Below are 26,318 nucleotides of genomic sequence, written 5' to 3'. Positions count from 1 at the left end.
AGGCAGACAGGGAAAAGAAACTCAAAAGAGGGACACTAAAACTTCCTTTTTATAAAAGCTTCCCTATTTACTAATCACTGGGGGTTCCTAATTACAGCAAAAGCACTGGGTCAAAAATAAGGTCTCAGCATACTTTTCTACTTGTTAATGATGCAACTTCACAGAAACACGCTGGGTCAGGAAAAGGTTTTAAGCTGAACGTTTACAGGCAGTGCCTCCTTTTTTAACCCTTAAAGCTCACAGCTATTTCTACACCATTGTACCACCACCGCCTGGACTTGTTGTCTTAAAAAGGTTATAAAACATCAATCCTGTGATGCACAGTCAAGCTCTAAACATCCTTTTCTTCAGGACAACCTGGGCTTTAAGAACATGTGTGCTGCAGTAATGTCACTTGAATTTTTTAAAAGTTATGGGGATTTTTTTTTCACAAACTTGTTCTCCCATCTTTGTGGGACTAAAAAAGTAATTCTGTGACAGAAAGTATTCAAAATATTCACATTTTTACAAACAAAAGTCCTTGCACTTTTGGGAATCTGAGTCATTATTAAAGAGCTGTGACTCTGAGTGACACATTAGCCTCTCTGTGTTTATTTCTCTCTATTATGAGTCAAGCAAACTTTCTCCTTCAGTCTATAAACTTGTGCACATGCGTTATTTAGCAAAGCATGACGTGATGACGGAACTGCTTCCCATTGGTTGTCACAGCCCAGTTACAATGCATTCTGGGATGCAAACAGACAATTTGGAAGTATGCTCACCGGCTAACTGCAGGAACAATCAAAAAATAGATTATAAATGGATAAAAAGACGTTCAATATCAGAGTTACTGGTGTGGATTTAATCTTTGAAGACCCCAAAAAGAGAGCCAAGTTCCAGGCTCGCTAGAAAACTTTTTTTAAGAGCTATGAATGCATGAGAACATCATTAGAAAGGCACAACAGAGAGCTTTCAGAGGGAAAAACAAGTGCCTACAACTTACGGTTCAAAAGTTACCGAGCAATTTACAAGGGGTGTGCCTGCTGCGCGGATCCGTCCCGTGTGAGCTCTAAGGGTTAATTTGGAAGTAAAAGCTACAAAATACAGGGGTTATTATTAAGATACTGATAAAAATATTTCTCAACTCTAAAGACTTACCTTCATAGGAGGGTAGCGGTGATATGGTGCTGATCCTGTTGCTAACTCGATGGCTGTTATACCAAAACTCCATATATCTGCTTTGAAATCATAGCCTCGAACCTACAGGGATAAATCACAGCCATCTGTTATAATAAAAGAAACCTCTGGGGCTTGATGTAGACGTCATGGTTAAGTGCTTAATATGTTAAGAATAAATCAACAAATAGCATCACATCAAGAGCAATAAAAGATATGATAAGCAGCTGTTTGTTTGCACAGAAAGAGCCAGACTCACCTGTTCCATCACTTCTGGCGCCATCCAGCACGGCGTGCCGACAAAGGTTTTTCTGACTTTGTTTCTTGTCATATCCCCTCCTGTGGCGAGGAATGCACTAACTCCAAAATCTAAAAAAACACAAAACACACACACCAAAACATGTGATTTTAAGAACCTTTAGTGTGTGACATTTTTAGCTCCCTGTGTGGATAAAGCAGTACATCTTAACGCTCTCATACGTACATAGTAAGGTTTTATGTGTATAAAAATATGATCCTGCTCTCTTTTAATATTCAGAGATATCCCTTACTGCAGTGTTAATTATGTCGACTAAAATTAAGACTCAAAATGTTCATTGACATCCTTTTTTTCATGATTAAAACTGGACTAAGACTAGCCAAAGACAGATCTTCAATGACTAAAACTAGACTAAAATGTAATGTAGTTTTCGTCAGACATTTCTCTATTAGGGATAAATCTATCAAAAACAATGCATCTGTATGCAGCTTTTTTATTCCAAAATCTCGTGCAATCCTTGTCTACTGTACTGAATGACATAGCGACTTGCCTCTGGCAACATGGTGGCGACATCGGCGTAAGGCCAGCCAGTCAATCTCCGGTCGCATATTATGTTGGTGCTCCTTGATACGTGATTTGGATCTTAAATTGATTCATTAAAATAAATGTAATGCTATCACTGTGCTTATTAAGCTGAGAACTCATGTTTTTTTTGTCTACTTGTATTTCCTTATGTGGTGGCCTTGTCTATATTAATATAGCGGCGACACACGGAAAAATACAACAAAGAAGACGCTCAGTCCAAGTAACTTCCGATATCAGAAGACAAGATATGGCGGCGATTTTCTGACTTCCGGTGTGAAGTGGAGGTCCTCGGCTGCATCCAGGTACTCTTGCCTGAAGCTGAACAGCAGAGTCCCAGTGTCCACAGCCAGCGTTTTTAGCACTAGCAACACTCGTTTTCAATGCAAAGCCATTGTAGTCTGGAGTTCTCAGCACTGGGGCTGAAAAAAATGCCCTCAGCATCAGCTGTTTTTCTCACTGCCCTAGTTGAAAACAGTTCAACTTTTGGAAGAGCTCTATGCTCCTCAGTGTCACTGCTACCTCACAGACCAATCAAAGTTTAGAAGCTACAGGATATAAAGAGAAACCAATCTGACTCATCTTTACAAGGGTAAAGTTTCAGGTCTACAGCTGCCTATGATAGGATAGAACACCTTTCCACTGTCTTCATGTGGACTTGATTGTATTTCCTTGAAATACAGACATATCAAGAACACAGAACTATTTCAAAAAGTTATGTATAAAACCGAAGAAAGCAGGAGTCATCTTTTGTAACCTAGCACCTCTGAATATAAGGTTGTGAGCTCTGCCAGCATGAAAAAGCCAGTTGTGGACACAGGCCTTAAATGCTGAGCATAGCAGGTCACCCCTTCAGATGTTATCACCATAAGCAATATTGCATTCATCTCAGTTGTGCCATAAAGTAAAGTGTAGAGCAAGGGTGTCAGACTCAGTCACAGCAGGGGCCGGATTCTGAATTTAGCTCTAACCCGAGGGCCCAACAGGGTCAAAATTTAAAGATTTAAAGGTGAAATTATGAGTTGAAATTTAAATTGTGATCTTAAAAGGTCAAATTTTGGGATTAAACGTCAAAGGTAGGAGATGAAAAGTTCAAAGTATGAGATAAAATGTCAAAATTATAAAATTGAAAATGTCAAAATATGAAATAAAATCCATATACTAAATTGCAAAGGTCAAAATGTGAGATAAATAGTCAAAATAATATATTGAAAGGTCAAAATATGTGATGAATTGTCAAAATGATACATTGGAAAACATTAAAATATGATAAGAAAATGTCAAAATGAGAAAATTGAAAATGTGTAAAATATGAGATATTCAAAATAATGAATTGAAAACATCAAAATATGAGATAAAAAGTCAAAAATATACATTGGAAAAGTCAGAATATGATTGCAGTAGTCAAAATATGAGATAAAAGTTTGAATAATAAATTAAAAATGTCCAAATATGAGATTATTGTCAAATAATACATTGGAAAATGTCAAAATATAATAAAGAATGCCAAAAAAAATAAAACTGAAAATGTCAAAAATATGAGATGGTCAAAATAGTAAATTGAATACATCAAAATATGAGATAAAAGTCCTAATAATAAATTGAAAATGTCAAAATATGAGATAAATAGTCCAAATAATTAATTTGAAAGGTTAAAATATGAGATAAAAAAATTCTAATCAAAAGTTAAACTCATATCTGTGAGATGCAAATTTAAAAATATTTATTGAAAACATAACATTATACGAGTAGAGCGTATACTAAACGTGCAGAGCTGTAATGTTTGTCTATGTTTTCCCCATTAGACATAAAGCCAGTTAGCTGTTTGCTAACTTGTTAGCAAGGTCAACAGGAAGAAGCTCCATAACAACCATCTACTGTAGATCAATTCTCACACTATACATGTGTACAGGGAGGAGGACAGTAGTTCAGCTAAGTTGCATAATCGTGCTCTAACCACAGCTCAACTTCACTACACATGTAAAGATGCTGACTGGACAACCTGTCGCTGTGATTACTGTCATGCCATAGTGATCTATGCATTGTCCTCCTACACTAATCTAAACCAGTCTTTTTGATCATCTGACATTCAGGGTTATTAAATCAATGAAAAGTGTGTGAGAGTGTACGACAGGATTTTTAGCCCACCTGCAATCTGAACAGAGCCATCTTCTCCAAGTAGTATATTCCCCGCTTTCACATCCCTGAGGTCAACAAATCACAAACACAGTCATGTGGGGCAGCATTGATTCTTCCATTCATGAAAGCAGGTCTGACAGACCACCACCATCTGGCACACTGCCCAAGGGGCTGAGAGATTAGAGCCCGCCTCCCAATGACCTTGATATGCAGAGCATAACAACTGCACTGCTTGTGAGTAAAGTTACATAACATTTTTAACTCTTTAATGCAGAAAACCTTGCATTTAAACATTCAAAACATCTTTTAAGGCCATGCTACTGCTAGGTTGGCTCACACTGAAAATAAAAATAGAGAGAATAATAAACATGTTAAAAGTGTTACCTGTGAATCTGTCCATTTCTGTGCAGGTAGTCTAAGCCTTCCAGGACTTCTTTAAGTATAGTAGCAATTATAGGCTCATCTAGTGCTCGATTCTTGTCCTCCTCTTTGTTTGTGTGCTTTATTATATCCAACATGGAGCCTGAAAAGACAGCAGAAAACCACGTCAATTTCTTACATTGTAATGAGGAGCACAAAAGAGCTGCTACATTACACACTGAGTCTTCACATTATCAATACTATGACTGGAAGCAAATCATTTCACTGTCTCTTAACTGCTAATTATCCCCCAAAACAGTGGGACATAACAGGCAGTGCATTATGGTGCCGTAGCTCTGAGACAAGCTAATAACCATAAAAGATGAGCAAAGGGACCGTAGCAGACCACAGGTGTTAATTACAACAGAATAAAGCCAGCCTTAAGTACTGTGGAAAGGGTACATAGTATTAGATCTTAGGTTAAAGGTCACATATAATAGCACATTAAGACAAGTATATATCGGTCTCAGAGGTCCCCAAAACATGCCAGTGAAGTTTGTTGCTGAAAAAACACTCCAATACTGTATTTTTGTATGTCTAATAACCCCCCTGTTTCAGCCCTGCTCAGAATAAGCTGTTTCTGTGTCTGTGGCTTTAAATGTTACTGAGCTGTCTGGCTCCGCCCCTCTTTGGAAATGGCTGCGGCTTAATGGATGTGGCTCTCCTGAGCCTCCTCTCTCCTGAGGATCAGGAGAGGAGGGCGGGACTTTCTTCCAGGTAGGGAGTGCCAACTGAACCTGGGGGCGGAGCTAACTCCCCACGTGACAACATGAGAAGAAAACCTGAGAACCGCGGTGGAGAAAGAGAGGGGGGAGGGAATGGATTTTTCTGATTCTTGGGGGGATTGTGGACAGGCCAGGGGCACATATTTCTGTTAGAAAAGCCTGAAAAAGTGAATTTTGCATAATATGTGACCTTTAATGCAGTTAATTATATTTAAGAATATTTCAAGAAGAGCCAAGTTCTTCTCAAGCTAAAATCTCAAGGCACACCATCTTCAAATCCATTAAAAATTGCCTCTTTAAATGTTCTTTCTGTATCCTTAGCTGATGTCTAGCTGTAGTAATAACACATGGTTGTTCAAATTTACAATACTACCATATTTGAGAACAACTGAATTACACATAACATGCTAAAATTAATATTTTTGCAGCACACATTTCAGCTATATCAGCCTTATGTTGATTGAAGCAATATCTTGTAGGAAATCTAAAACTTTTTGCACGTTATTATTAATTTTCACATCAAATTACCTCCCAAAATGCATAAGAAACAAAAGCACGGTTAGAAAACACCAGATATACTACAGAAATTTTTCATTTCATAAGAGGTTGTCAAATTTTCAATAGTTGTATAGTCATAGTAATCACAAAAGGTTGTAAAAAAAATCCCATGGCACACCTAGACTTTCCTCAAGTTACACCAGTGTGCCTTGCCACACCATTTGAGAACCACTGTGTTAGATGATATTATTGGGACTATTTCTGATCATTTCTGCCAGTATTTAATTATCCAAATAAAAAGATACAAAAAAGTTTAAGCAAAACATATAATGCAGAAAACAAAACTTCAGTTTGTCCAACCGAGAAGGCTTATTATCAATAATACTCTGAGTGCTTCTTCAGTACGTATAGCAGAGCATCACAGTTGTGCATACAGCTGTCAAAAAATAGTAGCAAAGTCCAACAGGCTACGTTGCTGTAAGCTATGTTTTATGGTTTTGATAACTGAAAACAAGACAGTTCCGAATTTTAGAAGCCTTGGACTTCTTCCTCAATGTTCAGGGCTTTCCACAGATAAATGAAGTAGTCAGTCTGTTGAAAAAAAGCAGCCAATCTGAAAGCTAGTCTCTCTGGTTCATTAAACAAGGTGAGACACGAGCAGGGCTTGACATTAACCTTTTCACATACACTTTTTCACAGTTTTTCAAAGTTACCAACCACTCAAAATTTCCAATAGCCTCAATTTTGTTGTCAGGAAAATAAATATGTTATATGCCAAATTGGGAACATCTGGTATGAGATGAAACACATGCTCCATTTTCCCTAATAAAGCACATCCCTATACATGAAACAGCACATTATAGAGACGTGTTATATGTCACTGTTAGAGACAGTCATCACTGAATGGATATTAAGCTTATAAATAGGTGTGTGACGAGATCTCGTACCACGAGATCAAAACCACACAAGATTTCTTGCCGCGGAAAAATCGTCTAGTCTCATATCTCGTGGGCCCAAATCTTGTCCCGTCTCATCTCGTGAGAGATGACCCCTACTTATAAAAATAAAAACACAGACTCCACCAGATACTGTTGCGTGTCAAACTTCAAGTTTCCTTTATTGTGTTTAAAAAGTCATAATTATGAGAAAAAAGTTACAAATATGAGGTAAAAAATGCTAAATTATGAGAATTTTAAAAAATTGAAATTATGGAGAAATGACGTCAGGATAAGAAGTCAGGCTTATGAAATAAGTCATAATTATAAGATAAAACTCAAAGTTATGAGATAAAAGTCACGATTATAAAATAAAACCGCATAATTATGAGGTAAAAAGCTAATATGAGACAAAAAGTCAAAATTTGGAGATACAAAGTCATAATTATGAGATGAAAGTCATGATTATTACATACAAAGTCATAATCATGAGATAAAAATTCATATTTATGAGGCATTAAGTCAAAATTTGGAGATACAAAGTCATAATTATGAGATAAAAATCATAATTATGAGATAAAAAGTCATCGTTATGAGGAAAAAAGTCATCTTATAATTTTGACTTGTTTAATCCTATAATTTTGGCTTTTTTTTCTTACAATTTTGACTTTTTGTCTTACAATTATGGCTTTGTATCTCTTTATTTTGGCTTATTGCTCAGGATTTTTTTCTTAAGAATTGCCTAACTTTCACATTCGGCAGATATGGGCTTCCATATGATTCCCCTGATCTGATTAATATTAAGGCAACAATATGTTATAGGAATTTGAATATGTAAAGGGAAAACATCAATTTCATGACAAATTATCAACAAAAAAATCAGCTTCTTTATTCATTCAGTGCAATCTTCTGTTGAAACTAGATTTCTCTTGTTAATTTTTGACATGGCCATTTTAAAAAAGAGTTATTTTTTCTAAGTTTATCTAATGGAAGACTTCTGCTTTAAACACTCAAAGACTTTAAGATCTTAAATCCTAGATTATAAACCTAAATAACAGCCAAACATGAACAGAAATATCCCACAATTAGGAGATTAGTTTATTTTGTTGTTGCAAAGACACATTTCGATTATAAAATAACTGTATTTTAGGTTGATACACTGTTAAAATGCAGCTAAAATGTACAGGAAAGGTGAGTCAGATCTTGTAAGTCATCATAATATATTGAGTCAACAACAGGAGGAAAGTAGCCGGCTGTTTATCAGAGAGGTCATCTGTTTTTGCTAAGAGCTGGCACCTGTGGAAAGTCCTTCGTGTTGTGTTGATCATATTGTAGTGATATTATTGCATCTATGTTTATTACTGCTTAAAACTGAAGATATTGACTGATTTATTTGCATCCTTTCCTCTATAACTGTTATCAATCTCAGTGTTAAAAGCCTCATGTCGGCCGTAGCTCTGGATTTCATCATCACGTTTATTTAACATTTATGTAATTTTCAAACCACAGCAGGCAGGATTTGGTCCTCACCTCCACTCAGAAGTTTCATGACCAACCAAAGTTCATCCTTCACAACAAAGGAAGTGTAGTAGGTGACAACATTAGGATGGTTGCACTGGCTCATTGCTTGAATTTCTTTCTATTGAGAGAGAAAAACAACAGGAAATAACAGGAAATAAAGTTCAGCTTGTCATTTGTTGTTTAATCTGGTTCCTTTGTTTTACTTTCTCAGAAATGGTGGGAATATTTAGTATTACAAACTGTAAAGTGCATTCATGAAAATCAGCCACAGAGCAAGGAAAATATGGTTGAAGGGGAAAGTAATGCTACAGGATCAGAGACTGCTACAAAATAACTCGGTGCACACACTGGGAAAATAAGCCCATATTTATTGTCCTCACCAATAGCTCATCCATGCTGGTCTGGCATTTTTCCAGGTTTATTCTCTTTATGGCGACGCGCTCCTGTCTCGGGGTACAGAGGGCTGCCTGCACCACAGCTGTGGCCCCGCTGCCTGGAATCACAGCCACAACAGAGAAATGACAAAGTGCACAGGAGCAAAGAGGGACACAGCTAGAAAAAAACACTCCCTGTGGGGTCACGGTACACATCTGCTTCACAGTTTTTATGTTTGTTTTGATATTCATCCTCTGTGTCTGCTGGCTGAAACATTACACTCACACAATAACATAAACCAAGCCTTTTTTTTTTCTCCTTGTCTCGTTACGAATCAAGCCGCGCTGTAGTAGTGAAGTCGTTCACACCTAGAAGTGGTGACACACAGCATATTGCTCGCCAACTGCTCGTGGCAGATAAGGCGAAAGAGAAAGAGATGCGACTGCTCACCAGTTGATTAAGAGAGGAGTGAAGGGGGTCTCCCTTATTCTTCACAGTCAGCACTTAACAGCTGTGCAGCTATTTCTTATCATTAGTGATACCACTTGTCAGCTCAGCAGCACAGTAGGCACACTTGCCAAAAATTTATAACACTTCCTTTGGCTAGTTTTCAGTTTGAGATTTGTAATTTTGGCATTTGTAGTTCTAAAATTAAATAAATGACACAGCATGTCTCCAGTCCAAAAAAAGTTGAATTATGGGAAGAAAATCCACTTTTACAAAGGGTTACTCTTCAACAGGTGTATCCATAGACCGGTTACTCAACGCATGGCTCTTTCATGTCTTATTCAAAATCTAATATTCAAAATATTATCCCCCAAGAAAGCCTTAAAACAGAGAAATTTTAACCTCAGAAATTATCTATTGCATGTCACATTAGTCCATTTGTTTCTCGTGCTTATACAGTAGGCTATAAGTTTTTGTCTGTCTTTTTCATTGCCCTTATTTGCAATTTTTCCCAGTTTTTCCATTTTCTCCTTTTCTTTCCACTTTTAGCCCACTTTTGCAGCTTCTTTTTTGACACTATCTGCCAATTTTTGCAGCTTTTATCCCGTTTCTGCCCCTTTTCAATAGTTTACGCCTCTTTCATTCTGCTTATTGCTATTTGAAATGCCCCCTTCTTTTTACTATTTGTGCCACTTCTTGCCCATTTAAGCTGCCTTTTGCCATTAAAAGCCCCCCTTTTCCCAAATTTTTCCCATTTTTGCCACTCTTTGCTGCTTTTTGCCCATTTCAGTCACTACTCACTCATGCTTTTGACCATTTTTACTACCTCTAACAAAGTTTTTGCCAGTTCTCACCCATTTCTTCCACTTTTCATCCCCATTTTTGTCACTTTTGACCCAGTTTTTTCTATTTTATGCCTATTACCCCCCCACCACCACCACCACCATTTTTGCCAGCTTTAACATATTTTTACAGCCCCTTTAATCCATTTTTTCACCACTGAGATTGTGGTTCTGGCGAAGGTATTTTTCAACAGTTTGGCTCTTTGGTTGAACAGGGTTGTGCAACGTTGACATAGACCCTTAAAGCAGGAGAAAAAAGGACATACAGGGTAAATCAAAACATAAGAACTGCAGGTTGAACAAGGCCAGTGTCTTTTATTATTATAATTATAGGCCCAGATTGTAAAAAATGCCTTATAAATTAGTGAGCATGCATTTATTCACTCTTTTGGAATCTTAGATATAGATTAACTTTGTTTAAGTCATAACAAATAAATAACAAATAACACGATTACAGATAATAACATCCATATTTGTGTTTTAGATTGATGGCAGACATTAACCCTTTAAAACCTACAGGAGCATTTGCATATCTATTTTTAGCCACAGGCAGAATTGAAACCAAATGAGATAGAGTAATAATTCTTTTTGCATATAAAACCAGAGGAGTAACACTAACATATCACACATTCAATGTGTTCCAGAGTTCTGTCTCCTTCTAGAAATATCCTTCCTTCTTTTGCAGAAATGTAGTTATAATGCGCACACATCTAAAACAACATAATATAATATAATCTGGATTATAATCATGTTGTTTTCTTGCATGTTACAAGTCGCACTTGTTATTGCTTCAGCATGGTTTTCTGCAAACACATGTATGCTAAAAAGTAACTGGCACGCTTAGAGATTTAGTTGCACTACTGAAAATAGTTTATTACTTTTAAAGATGCTGTCTCTTTTTGCAAATTGAACACAATTTCATTTTATTTTCATTTATGACACAGCTTATAAAGATGAGTTTATGTCAAAAATGAAGTTATGAACATACTCAAAATATTTTTTGATGCTTGAAATGATCTTGTGCAACTTTTTTACAATCACAACTTTGATGGATATGGCTACAACATCTCTGTATTTAGAAAAAATATGTAAAAAACAAAACAAAACAAAAAAACACTTTTCATTTTCTTACTTTTTTTTTGCACTTTTGAGAAATTTAATTTGTTATGATGGACTTATCACATACATATTAAAATTTGGGTTCTAAGGGTTGTAATGGTGTACAGCCAATTCAAATACTCCCAAAATTGGCACTACAGCATGTAAAAATGTAAAGATATACTCTGGCAGACTTGTTCTATGGTAGGTCATAAAGGGTTAAAGGCACATTTTAATGGCTTATTTGTGTGGTATTAGCCTTCATTTTCATTTTTTATTGCTTTAGAGCAGTGGTTCCCAACCTTTTTTCCTATGAGCCCACTAACTTGTATCGAGAGGAGCTGAGGACCCCCAGGACCCACACAAACAAAAGATGAAAACCAAAATTAACATCAAATTTAAACGTTTTCATGGCTCAAATCTATATAAAATAGCCCCTTACAAGGGTTTCTTATCAAGGGATCTACACATGAACTATTCAGAGGTGTTTTATCATGATTTTAGTTAGTACAAGAAAAGTGAATCTAATGTTGGCAGCCTCAAAGCAGACAGAGCCTTGCACCCCCCAAGGGGGTCCTGGGACCCCAATTTGGGAACCAGTGCTTTAAAGCAGTGGTTCTCAACCTTTTCAGCCTGCGACCCCCAAAATAAAGGTTCCAGAGACTGGGGACCCCCGCTGCACCTGAAGGTGGTTGAACACAGCCATGCACAATCAAGAATGGTTGTGTGCAGATAAGGCTGTCCATAAATGGGGATAAAGGGGGAGGTTTCTGCGACCCAGCCAAACCGGGGGCCCATAGTGGTCAGCAAAACCATGGTCCATTGTGAAGTTAAGCTGTGAAAACCTTATTTTATATTTGACCTGAATAGTAACCACTCTCATCAAAGAAACAAATATCTTTATTTATTCATCTATGTAGTAAATAGCCTTCTTTAACGGAAAACTACATAATTAAAATCGGTTAAAAAAAAGCTAAAGTTGGTTAATAATGGCAAAAATGGTGGAAAAGGTGATGAAATTGGATGTTTAAAGAACATAAATGTGTTAAAAGTGGCAAAAATTGGATAAAAGTGGCAAAAAAGGACACAAAAAGTGGTATAAGGAGATAAAAAAAAGTGGCTGAAATGGCTTTTTAGTGCAAAAAAATGGTGGAGATTAGATGAACTGGGATGAAAAATTGATATAAACTGGAAAAAATGGGTTAACTGAGGTTAAAATGGGCAAAATCAGTGTAAAAATGGTTGACAGAAGCAACAATAGGCAGAAAGTGGCAAGAATTGGTTTAGAAGTGGCACAAACAGGCAGAGAAAAGTGATGGAAGGGGTTTAAAATGGACAAAAATGGGTATAAAAGTGGCAAAAATGGGCTAAATTGGTGTTAAAACGTGATTAAACAAGGATTCACATTTAGTGAAATTGGTGTAAAGTGGCAATAGAGCAATTTAAAAACTACTCTTAGTTTTTTTAAGGCATCTGATGACCCCCTCTCAGTGTCTGACGACCCCCAAGGGGGTCCCGGCCCCAAGGTTGAGAACCAGTGCTTTAGAGGACAATTGTACTGAAGGTATGAATAGCAATAAGTCTGTTACAGCCATGCCAGAAGCGGAGTCTCATTTTTTGTTAATATAAAAGTTTCAATGCTGCTAAAAGAAATAGTTTTAGATGATATTATTACTATCAGTAGAAACAGGCCTGCTCATTTTGATGTATTATCATGACGTTAAAGTGATGTTTCATCTTAGGAACTGCCCACTCTGAATACTGTGACAGGCATTTTAATTCTGCTAACATGCCAACACAGATAAGTGAACCTGAACTAACACATTCTGGATTTGGCACGCATCTGTGATTTATTGATGGCTTAAAACTGGACACGTGCCATACGCTGTCATGGCATTACTTTCTCTCTAATTATCGGAGGAGTCACCAAAAACACTCGGGGAAAGTGGACATTTACAACCCCGTCTTATAACACGCGTGTACACTGTTAAAGCTTCGTCAGACTCACAAAAACAACCCGTTAGTTTCCCTAAATGTGCTCATTAACATCCGCATTGCAAAACATTGCAAACGGCAGGCTGGTGCATATGAAAAAGCCGGTAGGCCTTCATCGTCATTCAGAGATGATAACCCTCCGCGGCATGCCTTCCCATGATAACATGTAGCGTCCATCTCATCTCCGGGTACTAACCTATGACTTCCTGCAGCTCGTACGACTCCCTGGTAATTGGCCAGCTGGTTGTCAGCGCTGGTTGCGGGTGGTGGACGGGAGCCGGAGATTCGCCTTGATCCGCCATGATGATGATAGGGATGATTCCGCGCTGGTTAGCAGCTTCTCTGACACACAGAAAGGCAGAGGGAGTGTGAGAGAGAGAAGGAGATAGTCAGATTTGACCTCTCCTTCTCCTCAGTAAAAGTGTCAGCTGGCGGCTGAGGCAGAACAACTACCGCTAGCGATGAGCACAACCCGGAAAATAACGGACCGCACACATGCGCGCGCACACACTCCAACGCACGCTACCATTCCAGTGACATGATAGTGACAGCACGAGGCTGCATGTGCGCAGACAGGAAGACGTGAATTTACACCAGTATCAATCATTTTAGACGAAAGCTGCCAACTCTGTTACAGTTATTTGACATTTTTGACAAATTCTGTGTTTACTTACGTGAATGCAGTTTAAAAACTACGCACATAAACTATCTGTACGTGTATTTTTATAATTATTTGGAAGAAAAGACTTGGCAGCAGCTTTGAGTGAGACAGGAACACGTATGTGTGACGATTTCATGTGTCACATGCAGTCATGACTGAAAGTGACATGTTTCCTTTAACCACTAGATGGCACCATAACATCTTTAAATTGTCTACCACTGTGTAATGAATGAGGGACAATGCAGTCATGTAGGAATTTTTAATTACACCTGAAATGGTGAGTTGATTTTAAAATAAATATTGTAAAATTACTGAAGAGGATTAGGGCCACAGAAAAAAAAATGTGATGCATTTTTTTTTTTACTTGTGAGTTTAAAGTCAGTATTCTGAGAAAAAATAATTCTTAGAATTTTTACTTTAATCTCAGAAATTTGCATCTCAAAATCTTTTTTTCAGTGGCCCCAATCCTCTTCCGTAAATAATACAATAACAGTTTAGACATTGCAGTTCTTTTGCTTCTTTATTTTCGTTTCTGTTTCCCCCTTTTTTCTGAACCTATTCGTCTATATATTGTTTCTTTTCCTTAAAAGTTTAGCTATTCTTTTTACCTTTTTCCCCTCTATTACTTATTTAGTAGTACAGTAGTATACAACTTTTTCTATTCAATTCTGTTTTTCTATTTTACTCGTATTGAGGTTAGTTATGTTATTTTTCTATGTAACAAATTAATGTTAATTTCTTTACTTTATTATTTCTGTTACTACTGCTATCAGTATTGTTATCACTATCAATGTTAGTTTAATGTCCGACATGATTGGAAAAAAACACTTTTGATTGAACAGTATTTAACATTTTTTGTTAACTAAGTGTCAAAATGTATTTTTAAAAAAGTGCGATGGGACAATTTATATATGTGTGGACAAAAGTTTAAACCATTCTCTGGATGATTTAGAGAAGGGGTTCTCAAACTTTTTGGGGCTAGGGACCCCTTACAGGGCAGAACATTTTCCAAGGACCCCCCATAATTCTCATGCTGATTAAACATATCTTAACTGCTATTTTTGTTGCCCTTTTCTTGGAAAAAAAATCTTTTATTTTGTCCTTAAATCCTGCATGCTTTGTTATCAGATGATGCTTTAACTTGGTGGGCTTCATGGCTTCATTTGCAAACACATGGATACGCACAACACGTTTTGTTTTTTGTCACTGTTATCAATAAAACCAAACTCCAGATAGCTGTCATCATGTTTTCTCAGTTTAGCTGGTTTGGGCCAGCAATAGATTTACGTGATATGTCACAATCATATCTGAGTTCTTATTGGCCCAAAGCTGACTTATGTGGGAGTCATCGGTTAAGTATGATTGTTTCAGGGCATTGTGGTCTCTATATGTATTTATTTGCTTTTTAATTATATGGCATTACTTTATAATTTATTTTTTATTATTTTGCTGACCCCCAAGCTGTGGCTTGAGGACCCTCCGGGGTACCCGGACCCCAGTTTGAGAACCACTGATTTAGATGTATTAGAATGGTTAAGAGTTAAAATTATGAGTTTCATACTTATAATTCATTAGAAAATCAGAATATTGATCAACATTTTAATCACCTTTTTAAATGAACTATCATCAAAAAATAAACACTGCATTTAAAAAAAAAACGGTTTTTTTTAATCATAGCAAAAATGCCTTTTGATAATTATTTTTGTCTACTTTTTACCTTCTGAAACTCAAAATCTGGTTTAAAGAGAGAACTGCCGACCATGAGTGCAATTACACCACTTCCATTTTACGTGATTATTTTGTAGTTATACAGCATACAGCCTATATGAATCAATATAAACATGATCGATAAATGCAGAGTAGATTACTAAAACAGTTAAAGGACATGCATTTTAAAGCTGATTTAAAATGTTTAATAATATTAATAATAACAATAAAAGTAATTATAATTGTAATAATAGTAATGTAATGATTTAATAGTAATAATGGTGGTGATGGTAGTAATAACATATTAATAATAATAGGTCAGTAATTATAGTAGTTATAACTATGATAATAATTGTATTAATTAGAACAATAATTAATAATCACTATAACATTCTGACATTTATCGCTACCACTTCACTGTGGAATTGTAAACAGATTGCCCATGTCTGTTATATTTTTAGGTCAGTGCATGAATTTGATATGATATTTTTTTTTTTTCTAGAACTGCTTTTTGGTTCTGTTTTGTTTTTGGTATTATTTTTGTCTCGTCTTATCATAGTAACATCTTTGACGTCTGTTAGTGCTGTAATGTCAATTGTGATGGCAAAAGATGTCATTGAATGTTGCTCTGTACTTAAATGTTATGTTGAGTACTTAATATTCTGACACTGTCACACGGTAAAACTGTTGTGGGCCCCAGGAAAAATAGCTGCAGCAAAGCAGCAGCTAATGGGGATCATAATAAACTAATATTAAAAATTAGGGAAAACAATACAAAGAAAACATAGGATGAGAAAAAAAATTACATCTATCTATCCATATAGATCACAGGTGTCAAACTCAAGGCCCGAGGGCCAAATCCGGCCCGTGGTACAGTTAAATCCGGCCCACAAGATGATGTCATATTTCTGTTATAACTGGCCCATCAGTATGAGGTCTGCAGATTTACTCATGTATAATGCATCTCACAATTAGGACTCAAACTTAGGATTTTGACTTTTAATTTCATACTTTGTATTGTATTGTAATTGTAATTTTTTAGTAATATTTTGATCCTTTAAACTAATCATTTTGTATTTTATCTCATATTTTCAACTCCAAACTTGACTACATAATCCCAGTTTGACCTTTTAGACTCACAATTTAAAATTCTGAATCATATTTTTACTTGTAATTTCATCATTACATATTTTATTTCATATTTTGACCCTTTAACTCATTATTTTGACTTTTTTCTGTTACATTTGACATAAAAAAAACCATTATTTTTTAAATTCAGTTTCATGTTTTGACGTTTTTGTACTCATAAAATTACTTTTCTCAGATTGTGAGCCTTTAAAATTATCTTTTTAACTTTTTAAAGTTTCAAAATCACTTAACATTTGTGCTAAGTTTTAATTCATATCTTAATACTGGTGAAATGAGGTTAACAGTTTATAGTTAAAAAGGTGACCTGTTAGGCCCTAGATAGATAGATAGATAGATAGATAGATAGATAGATAGATAGATAGATAGATATTGTCTTTTTTTGTTTTGTTTTGTTTTTTGTGTGTGTGTTATACTTGAAAATAAGGACACGATGTGACATCATTATTAATTTATTACAAATGTTATTTGCAAGGTCAGAATTACGTTGCAGATGAAATCTGCCAGTAGGGGGCGTTGTTTACCAGCTATGAGACTGGTGGAGCTCTTTGCTTACGTGTTGACATAAATACCGCTGAAATATCACTTTCAATTGCTAAAATTTCCCTTTTTGTTTATTTATTTTTGTGTAATTTTACAGTGAACCTGGCACCTTACTGAGAAGGAATATTTTTTATAAATAAAAGTAAAAGATATCAGAAAGAGGTGTGAAAGACCAACGAAATAAACACAAAAGCACGTCCCCTCAGGAGAAATACTCCATGAAAGAAGTGCCTTTCAGCGTTAGGGGAAATGCTGCCGTAAAGGTGTGATGCATACAGCGGTGTACCTTGCTGACGCTGAGGTATAACGTACACGGACTGTACTGCATGACATTTCAACGCACCAATCAGTCGCGGAGGAGCTGATTGAGTCTACTTCCCTACACTGGATAGCTGAGGGGAAACGGACGGTGGAGATCTCGCTCAGATATCTCATCAGCAGCCGAGTGTGCACGCTCATATCGCCCGTGAGAGACCTCCGGGAAACAACGGGGCCATCGATTTCTCTTCCGACCCGGTCTCGGTGTTTGCTGCAAGGAAATGGCCGGTATTTTGGCGTGGTTTTGGAACGAGAGGTTCTGGCTCCCCCATAATGTAACCTGGGCTGACTTAAAAAACACAGATGAGGCTACGTTCCCGCAAGCCGAGGATCTTTATCTGGCGTGTCCTTTAGCATTCTGCATCTTTATGATCCGGCTGGTGTTCGAAAGGTGGGTGTAAAGCGCACGCGATGATCCAGGTGGTTGTGATAGGGTTGCTTATGTCGATGAAGTGTTCCTGTGAGTGATGCAGCACGCCGCGCTGTCCATGTTCGTCAGCCTGTTACCTAAACAATGGCATCTTATCGGGTTAGCCCACAAATCACCGGGCTTGATCATCCTTCTTTCTGCAGGCCTGCAGCATTGCCCTCTGTCTGCATCTGTCAGAGCTCTCACAGTGCAGACAAGTTGGCATACCTGCCTAAAGATCAAACCAGAATATCTGGCTGCTCTTTCTAATCCTGCTGTCTATAACTCTGCTGCTCCAGTTATTACATGGGCGATGCTGCATGCATGTGGCTGAGCATGTTTTTCAAACATCCACCAGCAGCTCAGAAACATGATGGTGTACAACGCTTAGCATGCATGTGTGTCAGTGGTCTCTTTAGGGAGGAATGAGTGAGGCCTTAATTTCCCCGTTGGACCTCCCACTAGTTTCCAGCATTTATGTTTAAATAATTAACAGTAACCATGAGCAAAGTATGGGTCAATTAAAACAGAAAATGAGCATCTATGGGGCCGGACTCTGGATTCAGGTCTAACCTGAGGGCCTAACAGGGTCCACATTAAACCAAACTGTCAACCTCATTTTCACCAGTAAGACCTTAAAGGGAAAAAAAGCACTGATGATAAAGGATTTTGAGATTTAAAAAATCATAATGATAAAATAAAAGGCTTAAAGTTTGAGATAAAAAGTCAATATTATTAGTGCAAAAGGTCAAAACAAAATTAGTTGTTAAGATCATGCTTTTTAAAGGCAAATATCTATATAAAAAAAGTCACAATCATGTTTTTAAGGCCACAGTATAACGTGAAATTTAAAACTGTGAACCGAAAAGGTCAAAATATGAGAAAAAAAGTCAAAATAATAAATTTAAAAAGCCTAAATATTAGCTTAAAGTTCAAATAATAAATGTGAAAGCTCAAAATATGGGATAAAAAGTTAAAATAATAAATAATGAAAGCTGAAAACATATAGATTGAAGTCATAATTGTGCTATACAAAATTGAAAATATGAAATGAAAACACAAATGAATTCCCCACATTTCTTTTCATCTAATTATTTTTACTCTGTATTTTTTTTTTTTACATTTTTATGACTTGAGGATATTTGATATCATCAAGGTTAAGATTACATTTTTATACTGAAGGCAATCTGCAGACCTCATACTGGTGGCCCACTTATGATATAGATATGGCATGATTTGGTGGGCCAGGTATAACTGCTCCATGGGCCAGATTTGGCACTTGAGTTTGACACCCTTGATCTATAGGATCTATAGCATGAGGCATATATTATTAATGTACACCTCTACATGTAATTATGTTCCCTCAATTTGAGTAGCTTGCCTATAAAAAGTGTTTTTTTTTTCAATATTCTTGACTGCAAACATCACAGCTGTGTGTCCTCTCCCTTACTTTCTCATTGTTTCAGCCAAAATGTAATTTCCTCAAGATGACCTTTTGTGGTGGAAATGTTGTCATGTTGTGGTAGAATATAAAAAGAAGCAGGAAGAGCAGATGCTCACACTGTTTCTGGGTAAAGAACTCTGTTACCAACCATCTGCAAAGATGCAGTGTTCCTCCTCGTGTTTTAACTTTGTTTCTCATTCCCTAAATAGAAAAAACTCACTTCCTGTTCACCTAATTGAGTTTGTAATGATCTAAGACAGTGGTTCTCAACATTTTCAGCCCATGACCCCCAAAATTAAGGTGCCTGAGACCGAGGACCCCCACTGAACCTGAAGGCGGTTGCCATGCACATTCAAGAATAGTCATGGGCCGACAAGACCGCCCATTAGGGGGGATAAATGGGAGAGCTTTCTGGGGTCCAGCCAAACTGGGGGCCCATGGAGGTCAGCAAAATCATGGTCCACTGTACGATTAAGCTGTGATATCCATACTTTATATTTAACCTGAAATTTCACCACTCTTATCAAAGAAGCAAATATCTTTTTTAAACATTTGTGTAGTATATAACATTCATAAAAATGTAAATCCCTTTTGTTATAATAGGTAATAGGTTATTAATGGAATTAAAGTGTGGAAAAGGAGGTGAAATTGGATTTTAAAAGTAGCAGAAATGGGTTAGAAGTGGCAAAAATGAGATTAAAAAAACCTCAAAAAGGCAAAAATCATCATAAGTAGCGGTAGAAGGAAGTTAAAAAGTGTCTGAAAGGCTTCAAATGGGCAAAAATGGTTGGAAATTTTGTGAAATGGGATGAGAACTGATATAAATTGGCAAAAAAGTGTAAACTGAGGAAGAAAAAAGGTAGATATTAGCAGAAATTGGTTAAACTGGCAAAATCGGCATTTTAATGAAATGGAATGAATGGGGTTAAAAGTAGCTATTATAGGTCAACAGAGGCAAGATTAGACTCAAGTGGAGAGAACTGGTTAAAAAGTGGCAAAAACAGACAGAACATGGGCAAAAAAAAAGGTTTTTAACTGGCAAAAAGTGTTAAAATTGTGGGGAAAAAAATGATGAAAATGGGTTAAAATTTGGCTAAATTTGTGTAAAGGGACAACAGTGTAATTTTAAAAATATTCTTACTTTTTTATGGAATCTGGAGACCCCTTCTCAGTGTCTTGCGACCTCAAGGTTGAGAACCACTGATCTAAAAGAATCATGTTATTTTGATTTCAGGTTTATTGCCAGACCGTGTGCCATGGGCCTAAAGATCCAAGCCAACGGGCCACAAAAAGCACAACCTAACGCTATCCTGGAGAAGGTTTTCACTGCTATCACTAAGGTGCCGCATGTCTTCTCTGTGTCTTTCCCATGATGACGTCCTTAAGTGGCTAAAGGCCAGATCTAATATTTTTGGTGTTTATTGTCTTGCCAGCATCCAGATGAGAAGAGGTTGGAGGGCCTGTCCAAGCAGCTGGACTGGGATGTGCGGACCATCCAGCGCTGGTTCAGACAACGCCGCAACCAGGAAAAGCCAAGCACCCTCGCCAGATTCTGCGAAAGCATGTAAGGCAAAACACGGCACCATGGGTGTAGCACAGAGGGGGAAGGGGTACTTATCACCCAGGCCCACCTAAGGGAGGGTCCCTTGAGAAGCTTGCTATGATTATATTTTCTTAGTAATTAGTAGGGGTGGGGAAAAAGTCGATACACCATGGTATTGTGATATTTTGTCTGGTGATATGTTGTATCGTCTCGTCCACCAAGTATCGATTTTTTTCAAACTCATTGCTTATATGAACTGAAGTCTATGATAATGGAAAAATAAAATCAATTGTTTGGACATTGGACATTGTCCTGTGAGGTTGGCAGAGGTGACGCTCATACAACAGGAGAAAGTACAACAAACATGGCAGCACCAAGGGAAGGACTTTAGGAATGCAAGCAGGGCACGAAATAGATGGACATGACACATGAGGTTTGCAAGAAGTGCTACATGTAAATAAAATACTACAGAAATATGACAAACATGAGGGCAAGACTAATGCTAAATCAGCTAAACAATTAAAAAAAATGGTATATATTGCAATCAGGGCTTGACGTTTACACCAACCAACTAGCCAAATGTAGGTGGATTTCAGCTGTGGCAGGTACCAGATTGACTCCAACTAGCCACTTTGGCCAGTGGAATTTATCAGTGTCACAACCTCAGCATTCTCTGGTGTCTGTCTGACTGAGAATTAGATATGTTTATGAAACCAGCTGTATTAACAGTCAGTGTTTTGATATTGCTATGAGCTAAATATCCATTAAAGAGGGAAATGGAGCATGTGTTTTGTCTCATACCAGACGTTCCCAATATGGCATACAGCACATAGTTTCCCAACAACAAAACTGTGGCTAGTGGAAATGTTTAGTGACTAATAAGTGTTCAAAAACAAGTAGCCACAGTGGCCAGTGTGCAAAAAAGTTAATGTAAAGCCCTGATCACAATATATGGCATTGCAATACTCACTGTATTGCAAAATGTTTAAAATTACAGTAACATCGAATCGTAACCCAAGTATCGTGATAATATCGTATCGTGGGGCCACTAGGGATTCCCACCCCTAGTTATTAGTCAATTAAAAGCGCTTAAATGAATCAGTCAACACACTGAAATTTGTATCAAACAGAGTAAAATAAAATATTTGAGGGGCCTGCTCCTCCCTTCAAAATGTCCAAATGTTGTAGTCCAGCGCTGCTAAATAATGCAAGTAATTTTAATTTAACCACGGTAAAAATATTGCTCATAAATGGAGAAATTACAGCTCAAAAAAATCCATTAAAATGCATATATATTTGTAAAAATGACACATTTGTTGCTTGGTCAGCAGTTAAGGAGGGGAATTTTCTTTCTAGCTCGCTACGCCCCAGCATGGCACCATACAGCGCACCAAATTCTGGGGAATTTTCCCTGATTGTTATAACGTCCAAGATGGTGCAAAATTAACTGACTTTAACTCTCCATGAGCCATCAAAGTGATGATATCTCATTCATTTTTGCCATAGTATTCTTTAATAGGTAATGGAGCTGAATGTGAAGGCTGATTTGAATAGAGTTCACTGCATTACTATTCAACACACCTGTGAGGTAGGGAAAGCAGGTGTGATGTTCAGAGTGATTGATTTCTTTATCAGAGATGCTGTTTCCATTTCCATACAGCATGCAAACTTCATGGCTGCTTAACACTAAAGCAGGCCTTACTAGTAGATGCTCTGTACTTTAAGGCTATAATACGTGACTATTTTTATTTCGGGTCAGTTTGCTGTTTATATTTCACCTTCTGTTATCATTGCTTGAGTGCAATTTTTAGAAGCTGTTCATGTGAAAGGCACACATCATAGCACAAAGATGATATCTGAATCAAAGATAAAAATATGTAGCAGCAAGGTTTTGACAGTGCAATGCAAGAATGCACTGAAGCTGTTCCCAGTGCAAAAATTGAAGGGTGCACGTTCTAAAGCTCAGCTCTGTCACAAATACTGCAATTAAAGCACACCAGAAGATCTGACGTACTGGAAAAATATCACACTTAGCTGCTGGATTGCCCCTCAATAAAACAGGAAGAAAGAAAGAAAAACGCTGGTTGACCGTTAATAAAACAGAGAAGAAGAAGAACAACAAAATCATTTTTTTAAACTATCAAAAACTTAGTGAGCTTTTGATATTGATATTTTTGAGTTTTAGCTAGCAGGGGTAAATTCATGTATATTAGGACAGTTTTGAATTTCTGTCTTGTGTGTGCTCTCTTGCAGTGAAGTTAGTTTACAACCACATTGTAAGAGCAATTTACAAACAACCACACAATTTATCTGAATGTACTCTGACATACAGTGCTTAACAAATTTATTAGACCACCCTAACCCTAACCAAAGTAAGGTTTATGCCACAGCTGCCCTAAATTAACAGCATTGGTAATTACCAAAATCATTTTTGATGTTTCTGCAATGGTTAATACACCAATATGTAGAAGCTCTTTAACCCAAATGATATTTTTAATGCTAAAATATAATTATTATTGTTATCCATGAATTTTCAAATTTACTAATTTACAAAAACACTATTTACTTGCATTTCTGAAGAGAAAAATGAGTTTTAGTGGTTGAATGTTATCCTTTATTCATTTCTGACTCCTCAAAGAAGCCCAGTGAGCCGGCTCAAATTTGGGTATAAAAAGGTGAATTCAGTTTGAAATTCCTCATTCCTGTTCAAAATGGTAAAATGTGGAGAGCTCACTGAAAATGAAAGAGTCCGGATTAAAGCACTTCATGATGCTGGACGGTCTTTGAGACAAATATGACAGGTGGTCTAATAAGCACTGTATATTAATAAAAAGTATGCATAAAAGAACATATAACAAAGAATACTGTCTTATATTCCTCTTAACTTAATTTTAAAAAATCTACATAAAAAATAACATACAAGACAAGATGTTAGAGAGCTTATCCGCCGCAATCTTTTACTTTGAAAATTTTAAGTATTTCCTCTTGATTTAAACTGAAATGAAAATATAAAAATAAATGGTAAAATTAATCATACAGTGCGACCAGGTGTGACATTTTACTATGATCTTTTATTTTGAAAACTGGAGCATGTGCCAGGGCAATCCTGTTACCTCCTGGAAGTCTGTACAGGAGAGGTCTGTATCCAAGAGGTCTCCGAGCTGCAGCCATACACTCTTGGAGTTAGCCCCGCCCACCAGGTTTGATTGCCCCCACCCACTTGGAAGCAAGTTCTGCCCTCCTCTCCTGATCTTCCTCTCAGCTAGCAGCTGAGAAGAGGATCAGGAGAGCCACATCCATTTCCAGAGAGGGGTGGAGTCAGGGGCGGAGTCAGACAGTTCAGGAACATTTAAAGCCACAGGCACAGAAACAGCTCGTTCTGAGCAGGGCTGAAACAGAGGGGTTTTTTTTTAGACATGCAAAAATCCAATACTGGAGTGTTTTTTCAGCAGCAAACTTCACCGGCATGTTTTGGGGACCTCTGAGACCAGTATAAATGTGTCTCAAAAGAGTAAAATATGTGACCTTTAAAACTACACCCTTGCAATGTCAAATCAAAAAAGAGAAATAGGAAAATTAAAGAAGCTCTCCTGAATGTGATCTAAAATGTTTCAAATCATCAGCAGTTCCTATTGTCTATTTGTTATCTTGCACCTTAGTTAACTACATTTCAGCTACAAATGCCAGTTTGGTTCATTTAACATCATATATAATTATCCAAGGCTTGTCAAGACTACAACAGGAGTATACCCAACTAGCCCACTCTGGCTATAATAGAGAAGTGGCTAAACTGCAGTGGAGCGTTTGCCATCAGGGAGATTGTACTTACTTAGCAGTGTGATGTTAAAGGCCAACGAGCGAGTGTGGCTGTCAGAGCGGAGTCATGTCTGACACCAGTGGAGCCAATCTGGCAGTTTGAGACACAGGGAGCCTCACATAGTCTGATCCGCCCGAGGCTGCTGTTCACTCAGGAGAACACTGTTGGACGATTAGACCACCAGACTCTCATTACAGCGTTAGAGAGGAGAATAAATAAAGAGAAGCTGCTTTAAAGCACAAGAAGAGGCTAAGTTTGTGCTTATATGAGAAGTGTGCATGATTTTAGAGCTTGTTTAGTGCAGCTGTCTTTTATCTGTTTAACTAAACCAAAGCTGCATGCAGCAAAATGACTGCAGATGACACTGGGCTTTGCAACAGTTTGGCCAGGTTGTCTGTCTCAGTTGCTTACGGTGCAATTCTTCAAATGGGCCCGGCTTCAGTCCTTCCAGCAGCGATTGTGCTCTAATTAGGCCCTCATGCACAGCTGTCGCAGACTGATAGCATTCTTTGTCTCCCTGTTGTCAGGACGGCTGATCTGTTGTCTGTTCTTTCATTATGCAGGCAGGGAGTATGTAGCCGGCACATTTAGTCTGAAAATAATGAAGACTCTGCTTGCAGTTTGTTTACCAGTTATTGTCACTGCAGCTATTATTTTCCAAAATATGCTCAGAGAAATCCAGTCTAGCAAGTTCAAGTGTTGGTTTTTGGAGCAAGAAACCTCCATGACCTGTTCTATTTAAATCAAGGAATAAATTCTTTGAAATTTTCTTAAAAATGCTCATTTTCAACAACAGAATCAGTGACTGACAAATAGAAAATCACTGGATGAAGGTCATTTTACTTCATCACAGTGGCAGAAGTTAATTTGTTTTGAGAAAGCCAAATTAAAATATTTTTACGGGCTCATTTTGAGGGTGAAAGGCAAATTAAGATGAGTGTTTTTTAGCGTGTCCCTCCTCTCGGCAGCGTTCTGAGGAGGGAGCGACCATGCTGGCTGCTTTCATGTCCTCAGTAGCCTCTGTTGTCTGAGCTCATCTCCCTCAGTCAGTGTATTTTCTGGTAGATCCATTTCCTGGTTCAAACCAGAATCAAAAACAGGAGAAACTCCTGTTATTCAGTTTTTTCCTTTGAGACCAAAAATGGAAAAAAATGGAAAAAAAGAGCCTTTTTTCCTTTTTTTTTTTTTTTTAATTTGATTACAAATGGAAAAATAACGGAAATACAAGTCTTTTTTTCATTTTGGTCACAAAAATGGAAAAACAAATAACATTTTAAAAAACTGACCGGGTTAGGGGGCTAAAGTATAATCCATTTTTCTGTCAAAACCAATAAAAATGGCGCCCTTTTTTTCCTTTTTTCTTTTTCAACCAAAAACAAAAAGCCTTTTTTTTTTCTATCTAAACAAAAAAACAAAAAACAAAAAACAAAAAACAAAAAAACTAAAAAACAAAAATCAAATAACGGTATTGATTTTTAGATTTTCCCTTTGTGTTTTTGCCGTTTTAGGTCTGGAAATAGAGAAACTTTAATGGAGAATTAAAAATATTAAGTATATATATATATATATTGGCCATGGCCACAAGATATAATTTATATATATATATTAATTTCTATTTCCTGAAATGATCATAATGAGCCTAATGGTGTATATAGTAAAGACTGTAACATTGTTAAAAAATAAAAGTGCTATTTAACATAACTTATCTTTTTATTATTAATTTATAAGTTTGGATTTTA

General features: G+C 36.9%; 2 protein-coding genes across 2 annotated transcripts in view; one reads left to right on the top strand and one right to left on the bottom strand.

Moving 5' to 3' along the window:
- Positions 1 to 13,752, bottom strand: part of stk39 (serine threonine kinase 39) — a 53,495-nt gene extending 39,743 nt beyond the window's left edge. The window contains exons 1-8 of the mRNA XM_041807842.1: positions 13,666 to 13,752; positions 13,188 to 13,333; positions 8,615 to 8,727; positions 8,244 to 8,352; positions 4,520 to 4,658; positions 4,145 to 4,200; positions 1,415 to 1,524; positions 1,138 to 1,239 (exon numbers count right to left, since the gene is read on the bottom strand). Of these exons, the coding sequence (XP_041663776.1) occupies positions 1,138 to 1,239; positions 1,415 to 1,524; positions 4,145 to 4,200; positions 4,520 to 4,658; positions 8,244 to 8,352; positions 8,615 to 8,727; positions 13,188 to 13,293 (735 nt within the window). The 5' untranslated portion in view covers positions 13,294 to 13,333; positions 13,666 to 13,752. The remainder of the gene's footprint in view (positions 1 to 1,137; positions 1,240 to 1,414; positions 1,525 to 4,144; positions 4,201 to 4,519; positions 4,659 to 8,243; positions 8,353 to 8,614; positions 8,728 to 13,187; positions 13,334 to 13,665) is intronic.
- A 3,658-nt stretch (positions 13,753 to 17,410) lies between these two features.
- The window catches only part of cers6 (ceramide synthase 6), a 30,609-nt gene continuing 21,701 nt past the window's right edge, over positions 17,411 to 26,318 (top strand). Inside the window, exons 1-3 of the mRNA XM_041807841.1 lie at positions 17,411 to 17,757; positions 20,454 to 20,559; positions 20,653 to 20,783. Of these exons, the coding sequence (XP_041663775.1) occupies positions 17,588 to 17,757; positions 20,454 to 20,559; positions 20,653 to 20,783 (407 nt within the window). The 5' untranslated portion in view covers positions 17,411 to 17,587. The remainder of the gene's footprint in view (positions 17,758 to 20,453; positions 20,560 to 20,652; positions 20,784 to 26,318) is intronic.

This window comes from Cheilinus undulatus, linkage group 15, assembly GCF_018320785.1.
Source record: "Cheilinus undulatus linkage group 15, ASM1832078v1, whole genome shotgun sequence".
Lineage (NCBI taxonomy): Eukaryota > Metazoa > Chordata > Actinopteri > Labriformes > Labridae > Cheilinus > Cheilinus undulatus.
This window is presented reverse-complemented; position numbering and strand designations above follow the sequence as displayed.